This window comes from Budorcas taxicolor, chromosome 19, assembly GCF_023091745.1.
Source record: "Budorcas taxicolor isolate Tak-1 chromosome 19, Takin1.1, whole genome shotgun sequence".
In the NCBI taxonomy this organism is placed as follows: Eukaryota; Metazoa; Chordata; class Mammalia; order Artiodactyla; family Bovidae; genus Budorcas; species Budorcas taxicolor.
Window position 1 is genome coordinate 45,187,941 of NC_068928.1, and position 19,476 is coordinate 45,207,416.

Sequence of the window (19,476 nt, forward strand, 5' to 3'; positions counted from 1 at the left end):
AAGGGGGACAAGAAAGAACACAGTGTCAGTTTCAAAGAAAGGGGGTACAGGATGCTAACTACTGGCTTTACTCCCCACGGGGTGGTCTGCACTTCCATCACTATAGTGCTGGTTCTCAGCTGTGTCCAACTCTGTGAGCACATGCACCGTAGTCCACCAGGCTCCTCTGTCCATGGGATTTTCCAGGCAAGAATAGTGGAGTGGGTTGCCATTTTCTATTCCAGGGGCTCTTCCCGACCCAGGGATCCACCCTGTGTCTCCACGGTCTCCTGCATTGGCAGGCAGATTTCTTTTACCACTGAGCCACTTGGGAAGCCCAATTACAAGGTATAGGTCCACCCAAGGACAGGATGAGGCTTGAGGCCTTTAAGTCACTACACTCTTTTCCTTCCAGCTCTGAAACAGATAACTTCTGCCAAAGCTACTTTGCTTGATGCATGTGAACTTAGGCCTAAAATTATAGTAAGAGACAGTAATTCTTTAACAATCATTTCACTGTTCTTTGAATAAAAAGCTGTTTTTGCTCTGACATTTATGGCATAGAGGTAACTGCCAGGGATGCCAAAAAAGGAAGTTTCTTGGTACAAACTATCTTTTCCAACCAAAGAGCTATTATGAGAATGGAGGTGATACTTTGTCCAAAGCACTCTTCACACAACTGCACACCAGGCAATAAGCGTGGTGAAGGGCTGAACAGGAGCACAAGGGCATTCCACTGACACCTCAGTGTACGCAAGGGCTACGGCGTTTATTCACCCTCACTTAATGAGGCTGGTTTCTGATGCCGAGGTTTCTATCCTGGGACCCAAAAGGTACTTCTATTATCCCACAGAGTAAGGATTTAAGGTCTTTCCTAACTAAACGGCTATCACTGTAGGCGCTGGAGGACATTCTAACTAAGAGGCTGTTGGGTATCTGCTAGGTGCAAACTTTAGGTCTAGTTTTCCTTGCTAATGCTTTCATATGCTTTCAAGGAAGAACAGCCCCATGTGGGTTTTGGGGTGAGTCCAACTGCTCCAGACAAGAAAAAAGTAAATAGTTACAATGATTCAGAAAAGAACAACAGAAGTCAAAGTACATTCCCCCAAAGGAACCCCTTTTCCTAAGTCTACATATGACCTTTCTTCCATTCTCTGTGGGGCTGGTTGTATGTGACCTCTTTCCCCCCTAAAGACCTTCCTTGACTTTAATTCTATATATTAAAAAAAATTTTTAACAGGGGCTTCCCTGGTGGTTCACCAGTAAAGAATCCACCTGCAAATGCAGGAGACGTGAACTGGATCCCTGATCTGGGAAGATTCCACACGCCCTGAAACAACTAAGCCCATGCGCCACAGCTGTTAAGCCTGCACTCTAGAGCCCAGGAGCTGCAACCAGTGAAGCCCACACACCCTAGAGCCCGTGCTCAGCAGCAGAAGCCACCGCAACGAGAAGCCCACGCACCGCCCGAGAGTAGCCCCCACTCACTGCAGGAGAAAAGCTCACGAAGACTCAGCAGAGCCAAAAATGAATGGATAAAAATTTTAAAGGATTCTCTCTTAAAATACTATAACAAAAACAGGAAGGTGTACACTACATACTTGAAAGTATTTCAAGAGAAAAGCTAACGTATGGGAAACTCTGGGACCCTTATTTCATGTCTATTACATTATCTGATCCCTATTTTTTTCTGCATAATTGTCTGCCTCTGGTTAACTCTTTAGTCTCTCTGTATCTCATCAGCAAAATTCTGTATGTATCTAAACTATATATGCAATTTTGAAAAGCGACACAAAGTTTTACAGGCAAGAGGAAAGAACTATATTGCCTAGAAGCATCATTATCAGTCTTATGAACACAATGACAGAGGAGAATTCTAAATTTATCACTTTGTGAACTTGAAACCTTGATATATAGGCGAGAAGATCCATTTAGTTAAGATTCCTGCTTACAAAGTACATGTAACTCTAGATTCCACGGTAAAGACAATGATTTGGTCTCAAGCCAAAATAAAAATGTTCCCTGTTTAAATAAAACAAAATAGTTGCATAACCTACATTAATTATTCTTTTCTAATCCCTATTTTTTTTCTTCATTTGAATTGATTTAACCAATCATATCCATGTCCAGTGAGATCCTATCCAGGTTGGCTAGTTAACAAAGAATGAAAGAAAAAAACACCAGCCAATTCTGTTCCCACTTGGCAGGGTAAAAGAATACAGGATATATACATAAAAAAGATGCATGTAATGTTAAATTAAATGTAGCAATTTGTACTTTTTATATGCCTTTATCAAAGCCTAATGAGAACTTTCTAACCACATTGTACTCAGAAGGCAATGAAATTTTTCTACTATATAATTCCTCCAAAATTCAAATGAGAAAAGAAGTCTCTATAGGAAAATAAGGAATGATACATCCACAGCAAGAGAATTCTTTCTCAGCCATTTTCTCATTAAAAAAGTAGCATAAGGACACCGAGAGTCTTCATTCAGAAAAAAGAAAAAAAAATGCCTTTCAGTTCAGCTCAAAAACCAAGGTACCTTAAGACTTACTGCCTTCCCCCCACCCTGTTTTTAAATTTATTTAAAAAATGGAACATAATTGTTTTACAATGTTGTTAGTTTCTGCTATATAACAGTGCAAATCAGTTATATATATATACATATATCCCCTCCCTCTTCAGCCTCCCTCCCACCCCAATTTATTCTTTTAAGTCAAATTGACAACACATGCTTCTTGATAACAAAAAGCCATAAAGAAGTATTACTTTTTTAAAAGAACTCATTTATGCCTAAGTAAATCAGTAAAAATATTAGAAAAATAAATCCATTAAAAATGTAATGGGTACTAGTACTAACAAACAAACCTGAAATTCAAGGTCCTTGGTCAAAAAGCATGTTAACAACAAAAAGCATACTGCACAGTTCAACTAGTTTCAATATGGACAGCAGAAACAGATTATAAAGTCGCTCAGAAATTCCAAATCTGTTTTGATTTAATTTCAAACTCTTCAAGAGCTGACAGAGTCACAAACCAACAGAAACGGGTTTACTTCTTTATAGGTTGTTCTCTCAACCTCAGAGAGAGGCCCTAATGAGCAAGGTTTGGACAATGCACAAACAGGAAACTAGTATCTGAACCCTCGTAAGCTTTTAAACCGTGAGAAAATATTTTAATATAGTTAAAAGATATAACTTATAGAAGCAGCTATTTTTCTACTTGTTGGCTGTAGAGGGGTAGCGGTTTACTCGCTAAGTCATATCTGACTCTTGTGACCCCATGTACTGTAGCCCTCCAGGCTCCTCTGTCCATGGACTTTCCCAGGCATGAATACTGGAGTGGGTTGCCGTTCCTTTCTCCAGGGGATCTTCCCAACCCGGGAACCGAACCCATGTCTGCTGCATGGCAGGCAGATTCTTTACCACTGAGCCACCAGGGGGAGTTTACATGTTCAAAGACACAATCATCACACTGTCTGTATGGGGCTCGGGCTTGAAAATGAGTAAAAAGATACTGCACAAGAATAACTTAGAACATTTGGAATCATCCTTTAATCTCTGCTTATACCTCAGACATACTCAAGCAATATTTCCATGTCTTTAAAGTTTTATGGATTTATTGTGCCTCAAAATACACCTTACCAAGGTAGTGAACTATCACATTTTTAACTATTTTCCAAATTAAAATTCTGTTTTTTTATGGACTTGGCCTTTGTGTCTTTCAGATAAAAAAAGTATCTTATTGCCATTTCAAGGTGTATAAAACTCAGGTGATGAGGGTCTCTGTCATTTTCTCTTAATCCAATTTCAAACTCGACCTTTAGCCAGTGAACAGGTGTGTGCTGTGTGTAACTTAGAGTGAGCGACTAGGCCGAAAGGCTACCAACAATAGGAGGTTGATAGAACCAAGCACTTAGTGCCTAGAAAGTAGTTCTTAGCCCCACCATGATGAATATACTTTTATCTCCCAGTAGCAATTTAAAGATAAAGAATGATGGAGGTGAAGGGAGTAATATATTTGTATTCCTTCAGTTTTTTTGGATACGGTTTTTAACACGAATAGTCTGCCAGAAGCTGTTACGGTATAAATTCCTTCCTCAGATATTCTGTAGCTAACATTCCAATCCAACGTATGATATGCATATGAAAACACTCATGACAGCATTTCCACCAGGGCAAATAAAGCCATTTCACACACGGATAAATTAAATAGACCTTCAAGAAAAAAGTGATAAATGACTAGTGCATTTCTTCGTATGCAATGTGGAAATTCCTATGTATATTCTGCATTTGTCCTTTTGCATAAATTTAAAACATGCCAAGTATCCATTTACCAGGTATGAAGATGTATTAACTGGGTAATACAATTTAAAAAAAGGCAACAGCTAATATTAGAACAGTATCCATAGTCTAATAGATAATGACTATTCGGCACAGTAAATCTGACCTTTACATTTCTAAATAGGCCCTGTTACAAATTCATAAATATATAAATATAATGAAATTTCTAAATATGTCCTACAGAGAAACATACTTGGATAAATAAATTAAATCAAGCAACCACAATTATTTTTATCATTTTCCCATAAAATTAAAATGTAGTTTTAAAAATCCTAAAACTTTAGAAGTTTTTTTAAGCTTTTTTAAAAGAGGAAGAAAACAGTTTGTCAGGCCTGAAAAATAATTTCAAAACATTACTGAAAACAGATTTTATCACATCCATTTTTTTAAAACAATACAAGATTTTATCCGATTTTTCTTTTTAAAACTCACCCATCTGTTCAACAATCTCTGGAGGAAATACTCTGGAAGCAAATGCTCGTCGAAAAATGTCTGAAAACTCCTTGTCCAGACCTCCTATTCCCATTTTCTCAAAGTTCCAGTCAGGATTGATGATAGACTGGCGATTTTCCTTGGTTTTAGCTTTGCCTATTTCAAACAAAGATAATCAAATGTGAGAGAAGAGCTTCATCACTAAGTGTAAAAAGACAGTCAGGATCCTCAGTGAATAAAGAAAAGCTATCAAACATGAAAACACCTTCTTAGCTGATTTTTTTAAGAAGGATGAGTTTTGTTATATTCGCTAGTTTGTCTGGTCCCCATTTAGGGTCAGCAAAACACTTTCAAAATGACTGGCTCAGCTCATGCTGTAGTCAATCCACGAAGCTTGGTCTTATTGACCTCTAACTCCTAACCAAGTTAACTAACTTGGTTGATTAGAAGAAACACCATGTGCATATCTGATGAAGAAAACACTAGTTGCCAGACATGCAACTGAAATCTAGCAGTCCCTCAAGGCTCCTAAAGCAATATTTAAAAATACATATACTTATATAAATTAAGTATATAATCAGGAATTTAACTCTTGAGCCTGAAAAGATGTATGAAATTTAATGTCTTGTTTGCTTTTTCATTTCCACAATAATCTAAAATTATCCTAAAGTCTTGGACGATTTCAAAATTCATGTTTTCAAATTCTTTCACAAAGAAGAAAATTATCTAACTTAAATGTCATAGTGCCCCCTAAAGTAACTCAAGAGAACCACATTAATTCTCTCAAACACAAAGAATAAATGTGCCTTAGTACAGTCCATATAAACAAAAAAAAGAAAGTACTATACTTTTCTTTTAATTAGGGAATAACAGGCCACATTAGAAAAAGTTTATCCTAGATGCGAATTGTATGGTTAGTTTTGTGGACTTAACACTTTTTATGAAGTAACCAAAAATACTTTTCTTAAACTCTACTGCCCTCTTGTGGCCAAATTATACAATTTTACTTTCCAATGGCGGAGTGGTGGTGGGGGGACACTATTAATCACATAGAAATTACCTCCATTGTACAAAAGTCATGCAACTCTCTTGGGTTAATATACCATACAATATACAAAGAAATCACTCCAGAAACATACTGGATCAACAACAGGAGATTATGATATATCCTAATTATGATCGAACTTGGTAGGTGGACTCTTTAGCCACCAGGGAAGCCATAAAACAATATACTAGTCATTAAAAACAATATTGTAGAAGTATATTTATTAAGATGCTTGAAATATGTTAAGCAAAAAGAACAAACTATAAAACAGTATGAAGATATAATCAAATATTTTAAATTTCAGACTGAGCTGTTTTTTGAGTGCTTATTCATATGTCATGAAATAAATATTTTACAGCTGAAAAACAATAAAAGAGGAATGATAATTTATGGCTCTGGATAAAAGGACACACATTCAAATTTAAATGACTTTGGATATAATAGTGTGTAACCACTGAAAATCCTCTATCTTGTATTGGGATAGACATCAACATAGGTAAATACAGCTAATGGCATTATTATGCTGATGACTTACTGTTTTTAGAGCCCAGTCCACATTATTCTAACAAAATACAAGTGGGGTTAACGTACAAGAGTAGGAGTGAACTATGACTCTGCTGGAAAGACTTCCTTGACCTGTACATTGATCGTTTAACTCAGTCACTAATGGAAATAATGCTAGTATCACGTTTAACACACAACCAGCTGGGGGACATTCTACAAAGTACATGACCAGCTCTCACGGTCATGAAAAGACAATGAAAGTCTGAGGAACTGTCAGAGACTGGAGAAGACTATGGAGACTAAACCACTAAATGCAACGTGGAATTCCGAGTTAGGTCCTGGAACAGAAAAAGGACATAATGAAAAAATTGATGAAATACAAATCAAGCCTCTAGTTTAGTTAGCAGCAATGGAAACATGTTAATCTAGTTTTGGAAAAGTGTACTATGGTTACTTAAGAGGTACCATCACAGGAAGCTGGTTAAGGGTATACAGGAACTTTATGAAATATTTTTCATGAATCTTCTGTCAGCCTGCACATGTTTATTAAAAATTAATTTTTATCTGTATCTTTTCCTTTATTTTTAGTGAGGTTACTAGGAAATTTAAAATGACATACATGGCTCACATTATATTTCTATTGGACAAAACTGATCTAGTGAAGGTTTTAAATTTTTTCTACATCAGTACATCTGAAAGATAGGAAACACTCCATGATTCTGTGACAAGCCTTTTCAAGGGAAGTGTGTCTATCCTCCCTCCGTTTAATCACTGTAGTTGAGTCACGTATTGTTAACAGATGTGCTGTGTTTAGTTGCTCGGTAGTGTCCGACTCTCTGCGACCCCATGGACTGTAGCCCACCAGGTTCCTCTGTCCTTGGGGATTCTCCAGGCAAGGACACTAGAGTGGGCTGTCATGCCCTCCTCCAGCGGGTCTTCCCAACCCAGGGATCGAATCCAGGTCTCCCACATTGCAGGTTCTTTACTGTCTGAGCCACCAGGGAAACCCATTATTAACAGATGGTCCCACTTTACTCAGAATCTTCTAAAAACGGTAAATCTTACCAATAAGATTGAGTGATGAATTTTCTGCTTTTTCAAATGCAACCTGACTGTTTCCAACAACCAGCCCTATTTCAATCTATAAAGAAAGACAATAATTAGTAGTTAGTCTTACAGCAGATTTCTGGACTTCTCAAAGCAAGGTGAAAAACAAAAGAGAAATGAAGTCTCCATGAGCAATGCAAATTTTTCAAACTATCAGCTATTTCAAATTACTATTAGATCTTCACATAGGTCTGTTTTATACTGTATTTTAATAACTATGCTGGCTTTAAAGGCAATTTTTCCCTACTATCTAAAAAGAGTACATAATATAAAAGAAATCACTGAGGGAGAGAATGGCTAGAAAATTATATTAATTTGCACAATGCACATCAGACAGATTATCAGAAACAAAACATACCTTCTGTCTTTTACCAGTTGCGGGCTCTCCCTTGAGGATACTAGGATCCATGGCTTCAATGTCTTTGACCAGTAAGCCAAAAAGCTTTTCATTGAAGCTAAATACAAGCTATGTAGAAAAGATGGGGGGGGAAAAAATCACTGTGTGATATAATGGTTTGATTTTCACATCATCGCCCATGTTTTTCAAATGCAGGCAAGCAGCTTTCTCTTGTATATCACTCTTCTCCACAAGGCAAACTACCCATATAACAAAGGAACTAACATTTATTGAGTATCTGCTGTGTGCCAAACAAACATTACAGGATGTTCTGTAACTAATATTCAGTAATTCTCCTGCAAAAAAATCAGTCCTATTTCACCAGTAAGGATGCTGAGATTCACAGAGGAGTTAAATGGGACCTAGAGTAACAGCAAATGACAGTGCCAGGATGCAAGCCTTGGTTGTGTGCCTCTAACATCAAGCTTTTCTACAATCAATACAAAGTGCCTTCCATTCAAGTGCAGAGACAGCTTTTGAATGCTCATTCACTCACCAAATATTTATTAAGTGCCTTCTACAACCTAGGCCCTCTTCGAGATACTGGGGTACAACAAAAATAAAATAAACAAGGCTGACTGTCAATTCTGCCACTACTAATTACAAGAATGGGAATAAATACTAAGAAGAATGATTTAAGATATGTATTTCTTCTCTGTATTATGGAGGATTTTCTTTCATGGGTTTGTAGATGTTTGCATGTTACTGGGTTTTAAATTATTACAAATACCAAGGCATTTTCTATTAAAATACAAAAGCTAAAGGAGATGGTAAAAACAATGAAGTTTTAGTTAGGCAATTTGAGCACAACTAACAGAAAGTGTAGGAATCCAGGAGGACTGTGGTGAAGGCCAAAAAGCAATGGGCAGGTAAGTCAACAAATTATCAGCTACCTATCACCCTGGGGAGCCTCCTCAGTCCATCTAATTCCAAGTAGCAGCCCAGCGGATCTCCAGTGCATCACCCCATTTGACTGACATTAACAGTATACGGCATTTCCTTCTTATTTTCTGTCTTTCCCAGAGAGAAAGGAAGCTCTACAAAGGTAGGAACTGTGTCTGTTTTATTCACCAGAGATCTACAGGGCCTAAAACAGTATTTACTGAACTTGTACTAGGTGTTCAATAAGTATTTGTTAATGAATGGATCAACTGACTAGCAGGTTCTTGCCTCAGCTACACAGGGCAGCTCACAGGTCGTCTCTGGACCTAAATAAAATTCCTCATGTGCAAAACGAGGAGGTTAGACAAGATAACCTCTGAGGTTCATTCCAATTCCAGTACTCTTAAAAACAATAATATGTGTTCTGTGTCCTTTTCCTGTTTGTCAGTAACTCAAGTTTTCAATTGTGAAAGTTTGATATTATGATATACAGGTTAACCAAATCCTTAAGAGTCTCGCCTTTCCAGATAATACACTCCACTCATTTCCACAGGTCCCTCCTTCTGCCATTTCTCCCATTTTATAGGCCTTCCCACAGGAGAGACACAAGGACAGTCTACGTAACTCATAAGAGATCAGAACACTATAAAGCTGGAATTTTCAAATTTTTTGGCCACAGAATCCTTTTATATTCCTAAACCCCCAAATTTTGTTTATATGGATTGTAATCTGTTGATATTCACTGTATTAGAAATTATAACAAGGAACTTTATTAATTAAAAAAAATAATTAAGTACATGATATATTAACACAAATAACACAGTTATAATTTATTTTAAAATATTTCAATTTCCCAAGGTATAAAACGTAAGTGGGAAGAGTGGCACTGTGGCATTTCTGCAAATCTCTAATTTCTTTTTTTTTTCTATTTTTTTTTTCTAATTTCTTGCTTAATGGAAGACCACTGGGCATTCACGTTTGCCTCAGCAGGCAGTGTAACTAGGCACAACTCCACTTGTGAGAGAATAAGACGAAATGGGCACATAACATCCTTTTTAAAACATGTTTTGATATTAGATTTGACCTCACAAACCCCCTGGAAGAGCCTCAAGGCCATAGTTTGAGAACAGCTGCTATGGAGTTATGGGAGGAGGAAGGAGTTAATGATTCAGAAAAGTGACAGAAAAAGAGATAAATGGAATGGTAAGGTCAAAAGAGCAGAGATTATTTATGTAGAGAAACAAATAATGATTTATGAACTCACACATTTTTTAGATAAAATTGAAAAAAAAAGCAAAACACAGAATTTCTTCTTAGGAGACCAAACAATGTACTAACTGAAGTCCAAAGAGGGGAACAATATAAACAGTATCATTTTTTTCTTTTATTCTAGTGGACTATAGTTGACTTACCCTGTTGCGTTAGCTTCAGGTGTACAGCCCAGTGATTCAATTATACACATATTCATTTTATTTTAGATTCTTTTCTCATATTGATTATTACAAAATATTGGGTAGAGTTCCCTGTGCTATACAGTAGGTCTGTGCTGGTAATCTATTTTAAATATAGTAGTGTGTGTGTGTGTGTTCACCCAAGCTTCTGATTTATCCCTCCCACAATGTTTCCCTTTAGGTAATCGTAAGTTTGTTTTCAACAGCTGTAAGTCATTTCCGTTTTGTATATAAGTTCACTTCTTTTTTAAAATTAAATTCCATATATGAGTGACACCACAGGATATGTTTTTCTCTGTCTGATTCACTTCACTCAGTCAGTATGATAATCTCCAGGTTCATCAATGTTGTTACAAATGGCACTGTTTCACTTTTTTATGGCTCAGTAATATTCCATTGTATATATGACTCTCATCTTCTTTATAAGCAATATTATTTTTAAGAAGAGAAAATCTGGGCTTCAAAAGCTCCATAAAAAACTGAATATATATTTACATGTAATTTTCTTAAGATTCTCAAAGAAGCTCATAACCAAAAAAGAATTACTTTTCTACAGAAATACATCAGGAAAACAGAAAGACATCCTCAGACAAATGTCCCATGACAAGAAAAGAAATTTGATATACTTGTCCATAGTGTTCCCAAATTTACAGAAAGAAAAGCTGCTGTCCTTATATGTGACACTGTAACCTAATTTTATAATTTTTCTCAACAGTCTGCTAGAGGTTCAGCAAATATATTTCCCTCACTTTTTATCACTCAGCTTAGATATAGCTGTTCATATGCAAAGCTCCTCTTAGCTTTTAAAAAACAATTAATTTTGGAAAAGTACAGAGATTAGAATGTCTCTAAATGAAGGAAAGTTTGAAACTACCTGTTGACCCACTGAGAATGCCTGGTTGTTGAACTGCTGAATAAATTCTGCGGCCATCTTGTCAGTATCATATGGGTTGGAGTCGATACTTTTTTTCTGCAGGAAATCAATCTCGATGGTCATTGTGCCAATACACTGCTTGGCTTTGTCAAAGGTATATAAGGACACTAGGGAGAGAAAGAAGGAGCATTTTTTTAAATCACAGAGATACCAAATCCTTGCTGTGCTTCAAATAACTAAAAGTTTCACATAAATGAATTAGAATGTGACCAAAGGGGGATTTTTCATGACGTTCATTGGAGGGATACATAAGGCACAGATATTTTTTAAACATAATAATAACCACTAGAGACGTTCTTCCCCCTGACTTAATTGGAACATACTGAACAGCAATCTCCTATACTTTTACCCCTCACCTGACTGTTCTGGGGAAATTACAGCTGTCCCCATATAGCTTCTCCATCTTCCTCCTTCTCATTAAGCAGAGGATGAAGTGACAGAATGGGAAGTCCTGGTGGAGATGGCATACCATGCTGTTTCCAAACAAGACTTTTGCTTGACACAAGAGAGAGCTAAGGTCAGAGGTGTGTGGACTCTTTTGCTTTAGCAAATTAAGAGTATACGACTAAAACAAAAAACAAAACAAAACAAAACAAACCTTTGAGAAAAAAATGTTTCCTAGAGGGGTTTCCTCCAGAGCAACTCAAGACTTTGACATTTCTTTTATTAATACTACAAAAATATTTACTGAGCACCTAAGATTTCAGGGAACCTCAGTAAGTTCTACATGCATAACAGGACAAAGACCGGACCTTTAGCTCATTTTTGTATTAACAGCACCTAATAGTGTCTGTGGGCTTCCCAGGTGACTCAGCGGTAAAGAATCTGCCTGCCAATGCAGAAGATGCCAGAGATGCGGGTTCAATCTCTGGTGGGGAAAATCCCACAGAGGAGAAAATGGCAACCCACTCCAGTATTTTTGCCTGGGAAATTTCAAGGACAGAGAAGCCTGGTGGGCTACAGTCCATGGGGTCGCAAAGAGTCAGACATGACTGAGCACAGCAAAGAAACAACAGCGTCGGCAGGATGCTTAATATATTCATGAACTGTTTAAATGAAACAGCAGCAGCAAAACACCTATGCTTTCCACAGCAGTAACAGAAGAGGCAAAACAAAGGGACTCTGGAAACTGTGTTTCAATCTATTAGTAAACAGACAAATCTATAAATCACCTAACGTTCTGTGCCTTGATTTGTCACACCTATAAGATAAGACTGGGCTAGATAAATCTTTATGGTCCTTTCATGCCCAATTTCTGTTCTCAACTAATTTCTTACAGACTAGCTGAGTCTAGTCTTGAGTTACATACAAGGATTTTTTGTAAATCCTTTGAATGAAATTGCTTGATTAATCATATTTTTGTATTTTGGTCTGCCATCATAAAGGGGACACACATATTTGATACATGTTTTCAAAAGCAAAATAACAAAGAAAGCCAGGATGGAGGGTTGGAAAACTTGCTGAAGATCAAAGATAAGCTCAAATCTCAGCTGAGAGTTTCAGAATACTCTCTGGCCTCCACTTCTGCATGTTGTGTTCTTTTTGTGTACTTCCTAGGAAGTACAGATTACATTCTGAGTGATTTTTGTAAGACAGCTTAGTTGTTTCTCCATATAATGAAATATTTATACGATGAATTATTAATGGAAAATAAATAAGTTGATTGACAATCTCATTTCCAGGGGTCTGTCCCCAGAAGACTCTTGAACATGTGTCTAAAAAGAAAGTTACAGTGAGGTTCACTGCAGCATTATTTCTAATAGTCAAACATTTTAAAAATGCTTATCAGTCAGGAAATGAGGAGTAAAATGTGGCAGAGTCATAATGTAGAAGAATGTGTTAGCACTTAAAATTAAAATCTGATATATATTTAATAAAGATGAATGGTCCATTAAAACATAATATTGAGTGAAAAAAGTATAATTCAGAAAGGGCTGCATAGTATAACACAATTTTGTGCATTAAAGACTCCAAAACAATTTCATAGCATCATCATGTGTGTGTATATGCATATGTATACATATATGCATGGATATATACAAGTGTGTGAACCATTCTTATACCAATAAATTTGAATACGTTATTAAAATATCATCAATACCGACTATAGTTTTCAAATGCATCTTAATTTAAGGTCAATGTTCCTAAGCAGAAAAGATCAAGTTGTTACCATTTCAAATGCTACGGCAGTACCATGGACAGTTTCACAGGCAGCACCATGGTCAGCGCCATCATCAGCCCCTAAAGGGACAGATGCCCTGAGGGTTTCAACAAGGAGCAAAGGGCCAAAAGGTTAAGAATGGTTCTTATTTTATGACCAATAGTAATTTAACATCAAAGATTAATTTATAAACAAAAAATTATAGCCAGTGCTTTGAACAGGCATTACAAAGACAGGTTCAAAAAAACATGTGTTAACTGAACATCAGTCTGCAATACTTAAAACATGGTACTTCCAGAGAGAAAACTAAATGATTCTTCTAGAAGATTCAGTTTGAGAACTAAAATCACTGACCTGACTAAAAAATTCTTCTTACAGACAGAACTCCTGTTTTAGAATCTTTGAATAAACACTCCCCTTCATACCAAACTTCCTATTCTCTCTTTGCCTACACCACTACTTACACTCAAGAGAAGGCAATGGCACCCCACTCCAGTACTCCTGCCTGGAAAATCCCATGGGCGGAGGAGCCTGGTGGGCTGCAGTCCATGGGGTCACAAAGAGTCGGACACAACTGAGCGACTTCACTTTCACTTTTCACTTTCATGCATTGGAGAAGGCAATGGCAACCCACTCCAGTGTTCTTGCCTGGAGAATCCCAGGGATGGAGGAGCCTGGTGGACTGCCATCCATGGGGTCGCACAGAGTCAGATATGACTGAAGCGACTTAGCAGCAGCAGCAGCTACTTACACTGAAAAAGCTTTGTACCTTTATGCTACATCATGACAACAATCAGGCCCCCAAACCCTTCCTTACCTCAAGCTTACTCCACCTTAGTCCCATCTGAACACTTAAGTTTTATAATTCTGCCAATTAGGTCTGTTTGATTTGCCTTTTTAAAGAACTGATTTTACATTCAAGGTAAGCATTTCTGGTAGCAGAATGCTTTAAACCCAATTTAAGGCCACAAAACACATTTTTTTCATTTCATCTTGAATTTTCATTTTCACAACAGAATTTGTCTGCATTAAAAGTTAAGAACACTCATATTTAGAAAAGTAAGTTTAAGGAAATTAGAAACCTAAGCCTCATACACATCGGTCTTCTCATTAGATTTAACAAGTTCATTTTTATCTCTGACAGTGTCTGCAAACAGGGAACCCTGGCTTCATGCACCGACCTACTTCCCTTTGGGGCCGACCTCCTCCCCTTTGGGGCCGACCTCCTCCACTGTCTCAGCTTCACACTATGCTTTCAGGTGAGGAGGTGACAGTTACGGGAATCACTTATGTCAATGTTCCCAAAAATGTGACTGATAACAACTACTTAAGGGTGATTGTTAAAAACACAGATTCATGAATTAGATTCCCCAAAGGAGGGGGCTGAGAATCTTTAAAAACAAAACAAAACAGAACTCCCCAGGTATTTCTGTGAGGCAAGTTTAGTAAGCACTAATTCTCCAACATTCACTACCAGTTATCTGTATCTAATTTCCTTTATTTTCACCCCCTGCTGCCTGCCAAGTCGCTTCAGTCGTGTCCGACTCTGTACGACCCCATAGACGAGGGCCCACTGTCTCTGGGATTCTCCAGGCAAGAACACTGGAGTGGGTTGCCATTTCCTTCTCCAGTGCATGAAAGTGAAAAGTGAAAGTGAAGTCGCTCAGTCGTGCCTGACTCTTAGCGACCCCATGGACTGCAGCCTACCAGGCTCCTCCGTCCATGGGATTTTCCAGGCAAGAGTACTGGAGTGGGGTGCATTTTATCTTTAATACTACTTCCACAAAGAAAAGACCAAATAAAGATAATCCCAATATTTATTTCTGATTTAGGAAAAAACAAACAAACAAACAAACAATAAGTTGCCAAGTTCCTAAATGAGAAAGAGGATACTCTCTCCTTCCACTTTACCAACTTCTCTTTTCAGGCATCTTGACTACAGACTAGGCTCATAATGTGTTCCAGGCAACTGCTTTAAGTAATTGCTTTCTTTCAACCAGTTTAAAGTTAATATATCTTTGAATATCTCCGAAAGCTTGGATCCAGAGGATCTGAATGTGAATCTGAACATTCCCACACATCCTCCTAAAACTCTGTGGGAACACCAAGGAGAACAAATAATGCTATGCACAGTCCACACTGTCAGCATTACTGAGAGACAGAAAATACGACAAAACTCATATTACTTGAAAATAGAGAAATATGTAACAAGATTAGACAGAGCTCCCATTGTGGAAAAAAAGAAAGGAAAGCAGTACATAGGGAAAATACAAACAAAAATCACCCCTCAAAAGAGAAAGTCTAATACCAAAAGCCAAAACACTATACACAGGTTTGGGACTTGTTAGTCCAAGATGCTAGGTACCCAGAAAGGACCTGAAAGTAAGTAGAACTGGAAGCAGTAACATCAAAGAATCACTGGAAAGAATCAGACAAATAGAGTAAGGGTGGTGCCCTTCAAGACATGGCAATAAGGAAAGAAGACAGTAAGAGAGGAACATTAGGGATCACACAGAAACCAAGGAGAAATAAGCTATGCCAACCAACCTTTCTACCTACCCCACCTCACCATTATTAAAGAAACTGCCCTTCTCCACACTAACAGAAAAGAATGCTCTTGCACTAATAATATTGCCTACAAAATCATGTGAAACAAACAAAAAAATAACTCCACAAAGTTACTGTAAATAAAACATAACAAATAACAAAATATTGCAGCATTTCAGCTGTCTTCTCTAAAAAGATCAGCTATGAAATAGAAAATATATATAACATTTTAAACTAAGTATCCTCAAACAAGTACTTAGACATATAACAAAACATCTAAAGTCAGAAGATTAAAAACTAAGAACAGAAATAGACAAATATTAGTAAAAGAAATGCAATGAATTTATCAAACACAGGAAAGAAATCAAGGAAAAATAAAACTACTCAGAAGTAAATAATAAATTACAAAGTGTCCATAGAAGAATAGATTCAAGTTAATATTTAATAAGAGGCAGTGAATGAAGACAAAAAAACAACTGAGACAATAAAAATAAAGAATTTACAAAGAACAGAGAGAAAGCAGCTGAGATGTACGACAGATAAGGCCTAAAATACATATATAATTAGAACCCTGGAGAAGAGAATCAAAACAATTCAGTCAGAACTAATATTTAAAACCAAAACCTAAGAAAATCTTCTGGAAATAGACAAAATTTAAATCTATACATTGAAATAAAGTATTGTATAGCTGAGTTGTTGACCCACAATGGCCAATTCCAAGCAATATTCTAATAAGGATATTAGAATTTAAAAACAGAAAATCCCTCAGGGCTCCCAAGCAAAAAAATCAAATTACTTATAAAGGTAAGAAAATAAGACTGGCATCAGACTTCTCAACAGTTTAATACAAAATAAGGCAATGTGATACAGTATTTTCAAGAAATTCAAGGAAAGAAAAGCCAAGAATTTTATATCCAGCCAATCAGCCCTTAAAGGCATCAAAGACATAAAAGAAAAAAGTTTGAATATCCAAGAACTTAGGAAACACTGTACACATATATACTTCCTGGAGGAATCTACTAGAGGATAGGTTTTATCCAACCAAGTCAGTTCATTCAGTCGCTCAGTCATGTCCAACTCTTTGCAACCCCATGAATTGCACCACGCCAGGCCTCCCTGTCCATCACCAACTCCCGGAGTTCACTCAGACTCACGTCCATCAGGTCGGTGATGCCATCCAGCCATCTCATCCTCTGTTGTCCCCTTCTCCTCCTGCCCCCAATCCCTCCCAGCATCAGAGTCTTTTCCAATGAGTCAGCTCTTCGCATGAGGTGGCCAAAATACTGGAGTTTCAGCTTTAGCATCATTCCTTCCAAAGAAATCCCAGGGCTGATCTCCTTCAGAATGGACCGCTTAGATCTCCTTGCAGTCCAAGGGACTCTCAAGAGTCTTCTCCAACACCACAGTTCAAAAGCAGCAATTCTTCGGTGCTCAGCCTTCTTCACAGTCCAACTCTCACATCCATACATGACCACAGGAAAAACCATAGCCTTGACTAGCCAGACCTTAGTCGGCAAAGTAATGTCTCTGCTTTTGAATATGCTGTCTAGGTTGGTCATAACTTTTCTTCCAAGGAGTAAGTGTCTTTAAAAGGGCTGCTTATGATCATTTACGAGATTTACTGTAGAGCTGAGACTAAAACAAATATGGGGTCATTTGTGGAAGAATAGCATGTATATCCTGGGGGAGGGCACGGCAACCCACTCCAGTATTCTTGCCTAGTGAATCCCCATGGACAGAGGAGCCTGGTGGGCTACATACAGTCCATGACGTCGTAAAGAGTTGAACACGACTGAAGCAACTAAGCACGGCGCAGCACAGCATGTAAGTACCGTAGGAAGAAATGCACTAACACGCACAGCATGGTGACTGGAGTCAGCAATACTGTACAGCACACTTGAATGCTGCTAATAGAGTAGACCTTACAAGTCGTTATCACAAGAAAAAAAAGCTTCTGACAGATGTTAACTAGATTTATTGCGGTAAGCATTTCACAATGTATGTAAATATCAAATCATTATGTCAGGTGGTTCAGTTCAGTTCAGTCATGTCCGACTCTTTATAACCCCACGGACTGCAGCACACCAGGCTTCCCTGTCCTTCACCAACTCCTAGAGTTTGCTCAAACTCATGTCCATCGAGTCGGTGATGCCATCCAACCACCTCATCCTCTGTCGTCCCCTTCTCCTGATTTCAGTCTTTCCCAGCATCAGGGTGGTGCTAGTGGTAAAGAACCTGACTGCCAATGCAGGAGACACAAGAGACGAGGGTTTGATCCCTGGGTCTGGAAGATCCCCTAGAGGGGGGCAGGGCAACCCACTCCAGTATTCTTGCCTGGAGAATCCCCATGGACAGAGAAGCCTGGCAGGCTACAGTCCATAGGGTTGCATGGAGTCGGTCATGACTGAAGTGACTGAGCACGCATGCATACTTGAAACTAATATAATGTAATATGTCAATTATATCTCAACTTTTAAAAAGTTGCTTCTTCCACTAAAAAGAAAAAAACAGACTTAAAACTTGAAAAAAAAGGAAGCAATTAATTACAAAATGAGAGCAGAAAGAGGAAGGCAGAATACAAAGATTAACTACGGCATAGATGAGAGTCAAATGGTATCTTTTAGAAGATATCTCTGTATTGTTTTTGTAACCTTTCCATAATATGAATTTTTTTAGGTCTTAAAAGCGACTCACACTTCATTTCCTCAACTTTGCCACAATGACTAAGAAACAACGCCAGTTTTCACTTAGCTCTTTGGTTTATAAACCACAAGCAGCTTAGTCTTGTTTTTTTTTTTTTCCCGTTAAGTCATAAACTGCTTTCCATATCCTTCCCTAATGAACTATGATGACTTTATAACACATTTTAAAAAGTCCATAGTTTTCTTAAGTACTGCCACCCTTTCTTCTTACGCTAAACCTGGTTTATCTTTTTAAACAAAGACATTCGAAAATACATCTCAGTATACAGTAAAATGGAATCACCATGTAATAATATCAATTATTCCTCTTTAACATAACTTCAACTTTAAAAAAATTTTTCCATAGCCATAATTTCACAGAGTCCTGTCAGCTTAATTCCAGGCAAGTCAAATAACCTCCCAGCAACTGTCCTTCACGCCTGTATTCTTCCCACTCCTTGCTATACTCCACAATGACATTAGAACTCTTTTCTAAAGGTAGGATTTTGATGGGCTTATACAAGACTTCTAAGTGCGTTTGCGTAAAATCCAAAAATTTCAGTATATATTTCCAGGCCGCCCACTAACTGCACGCTCCACCTCGCATCACTTAATACAACCCATTCAGGCAAAACCTTTCAATCAAACGCACTTATGAGCGATGCCTATAATTTGCTTGCTCCCATCCCAGTGCCTTTTATTTGTTCTATTTCTCATCTGAAGAGCCTTTGTTCCTTGTCATTACCATGTCATGCTTTTATCCTACTTCATAATCATGCTCAAAACTCCAGTGCTGGAAAGATTTCTCGGGCTAATTATCCAGTCTCCACTTCTGTTCTATCTCAGCACTTTTACACAGTGCTCTTACAGGTAATTTGTGCAAAAATTTACCTTGCACTTTTTCTGTGAGCTATGAATATGTGGATGTTCTTTCCCAGGAATACTCAGACATATAACAAGTAGACAGAGGAAGTTAACTACTTACCTTCCATTCTCATACACCTAACTGTAAC

At 37.7% G+C, this 19,476-nt stretch overlaps 1 protein-coding gene across 2 annotated transcripts in view; it reads right to left on the reverse strand.

Moving 5' to 3' along the window:
* NSF (N-ethylmaleimide sensitive factor, vesicle fusing ATPase) overlaps nt 1–19,476 on the reverse strand; it is a 148,387-nt gene that overhangs the window by 104,345 nt on the left and 24,566 nt on the right. For both annotated transcript variants that reach the window (XM_052657417.1, XM_052657416.1), the window contains exons 5-8: nt 11,015–11,181; nt 7,769–7,876; nt 7,369–7,444; nt 4,755–4,910 (exon numbers count right to left, since the gene is read on the reverse strand). In XM_052657417.1, the coding sequence (XP_052513377.1) occupies nt 4,755–4,910; nt 7,369–7,444; nt 7,769–7,876; nt 11,015–11,181 (507 nt within the window). The remainder of the gene's footprint in view (nt 1–4,754; nt 4,911–7,368; nt 7,445–7,768; nt 7,877–11,014; nt 11,182–19,476) is intronic.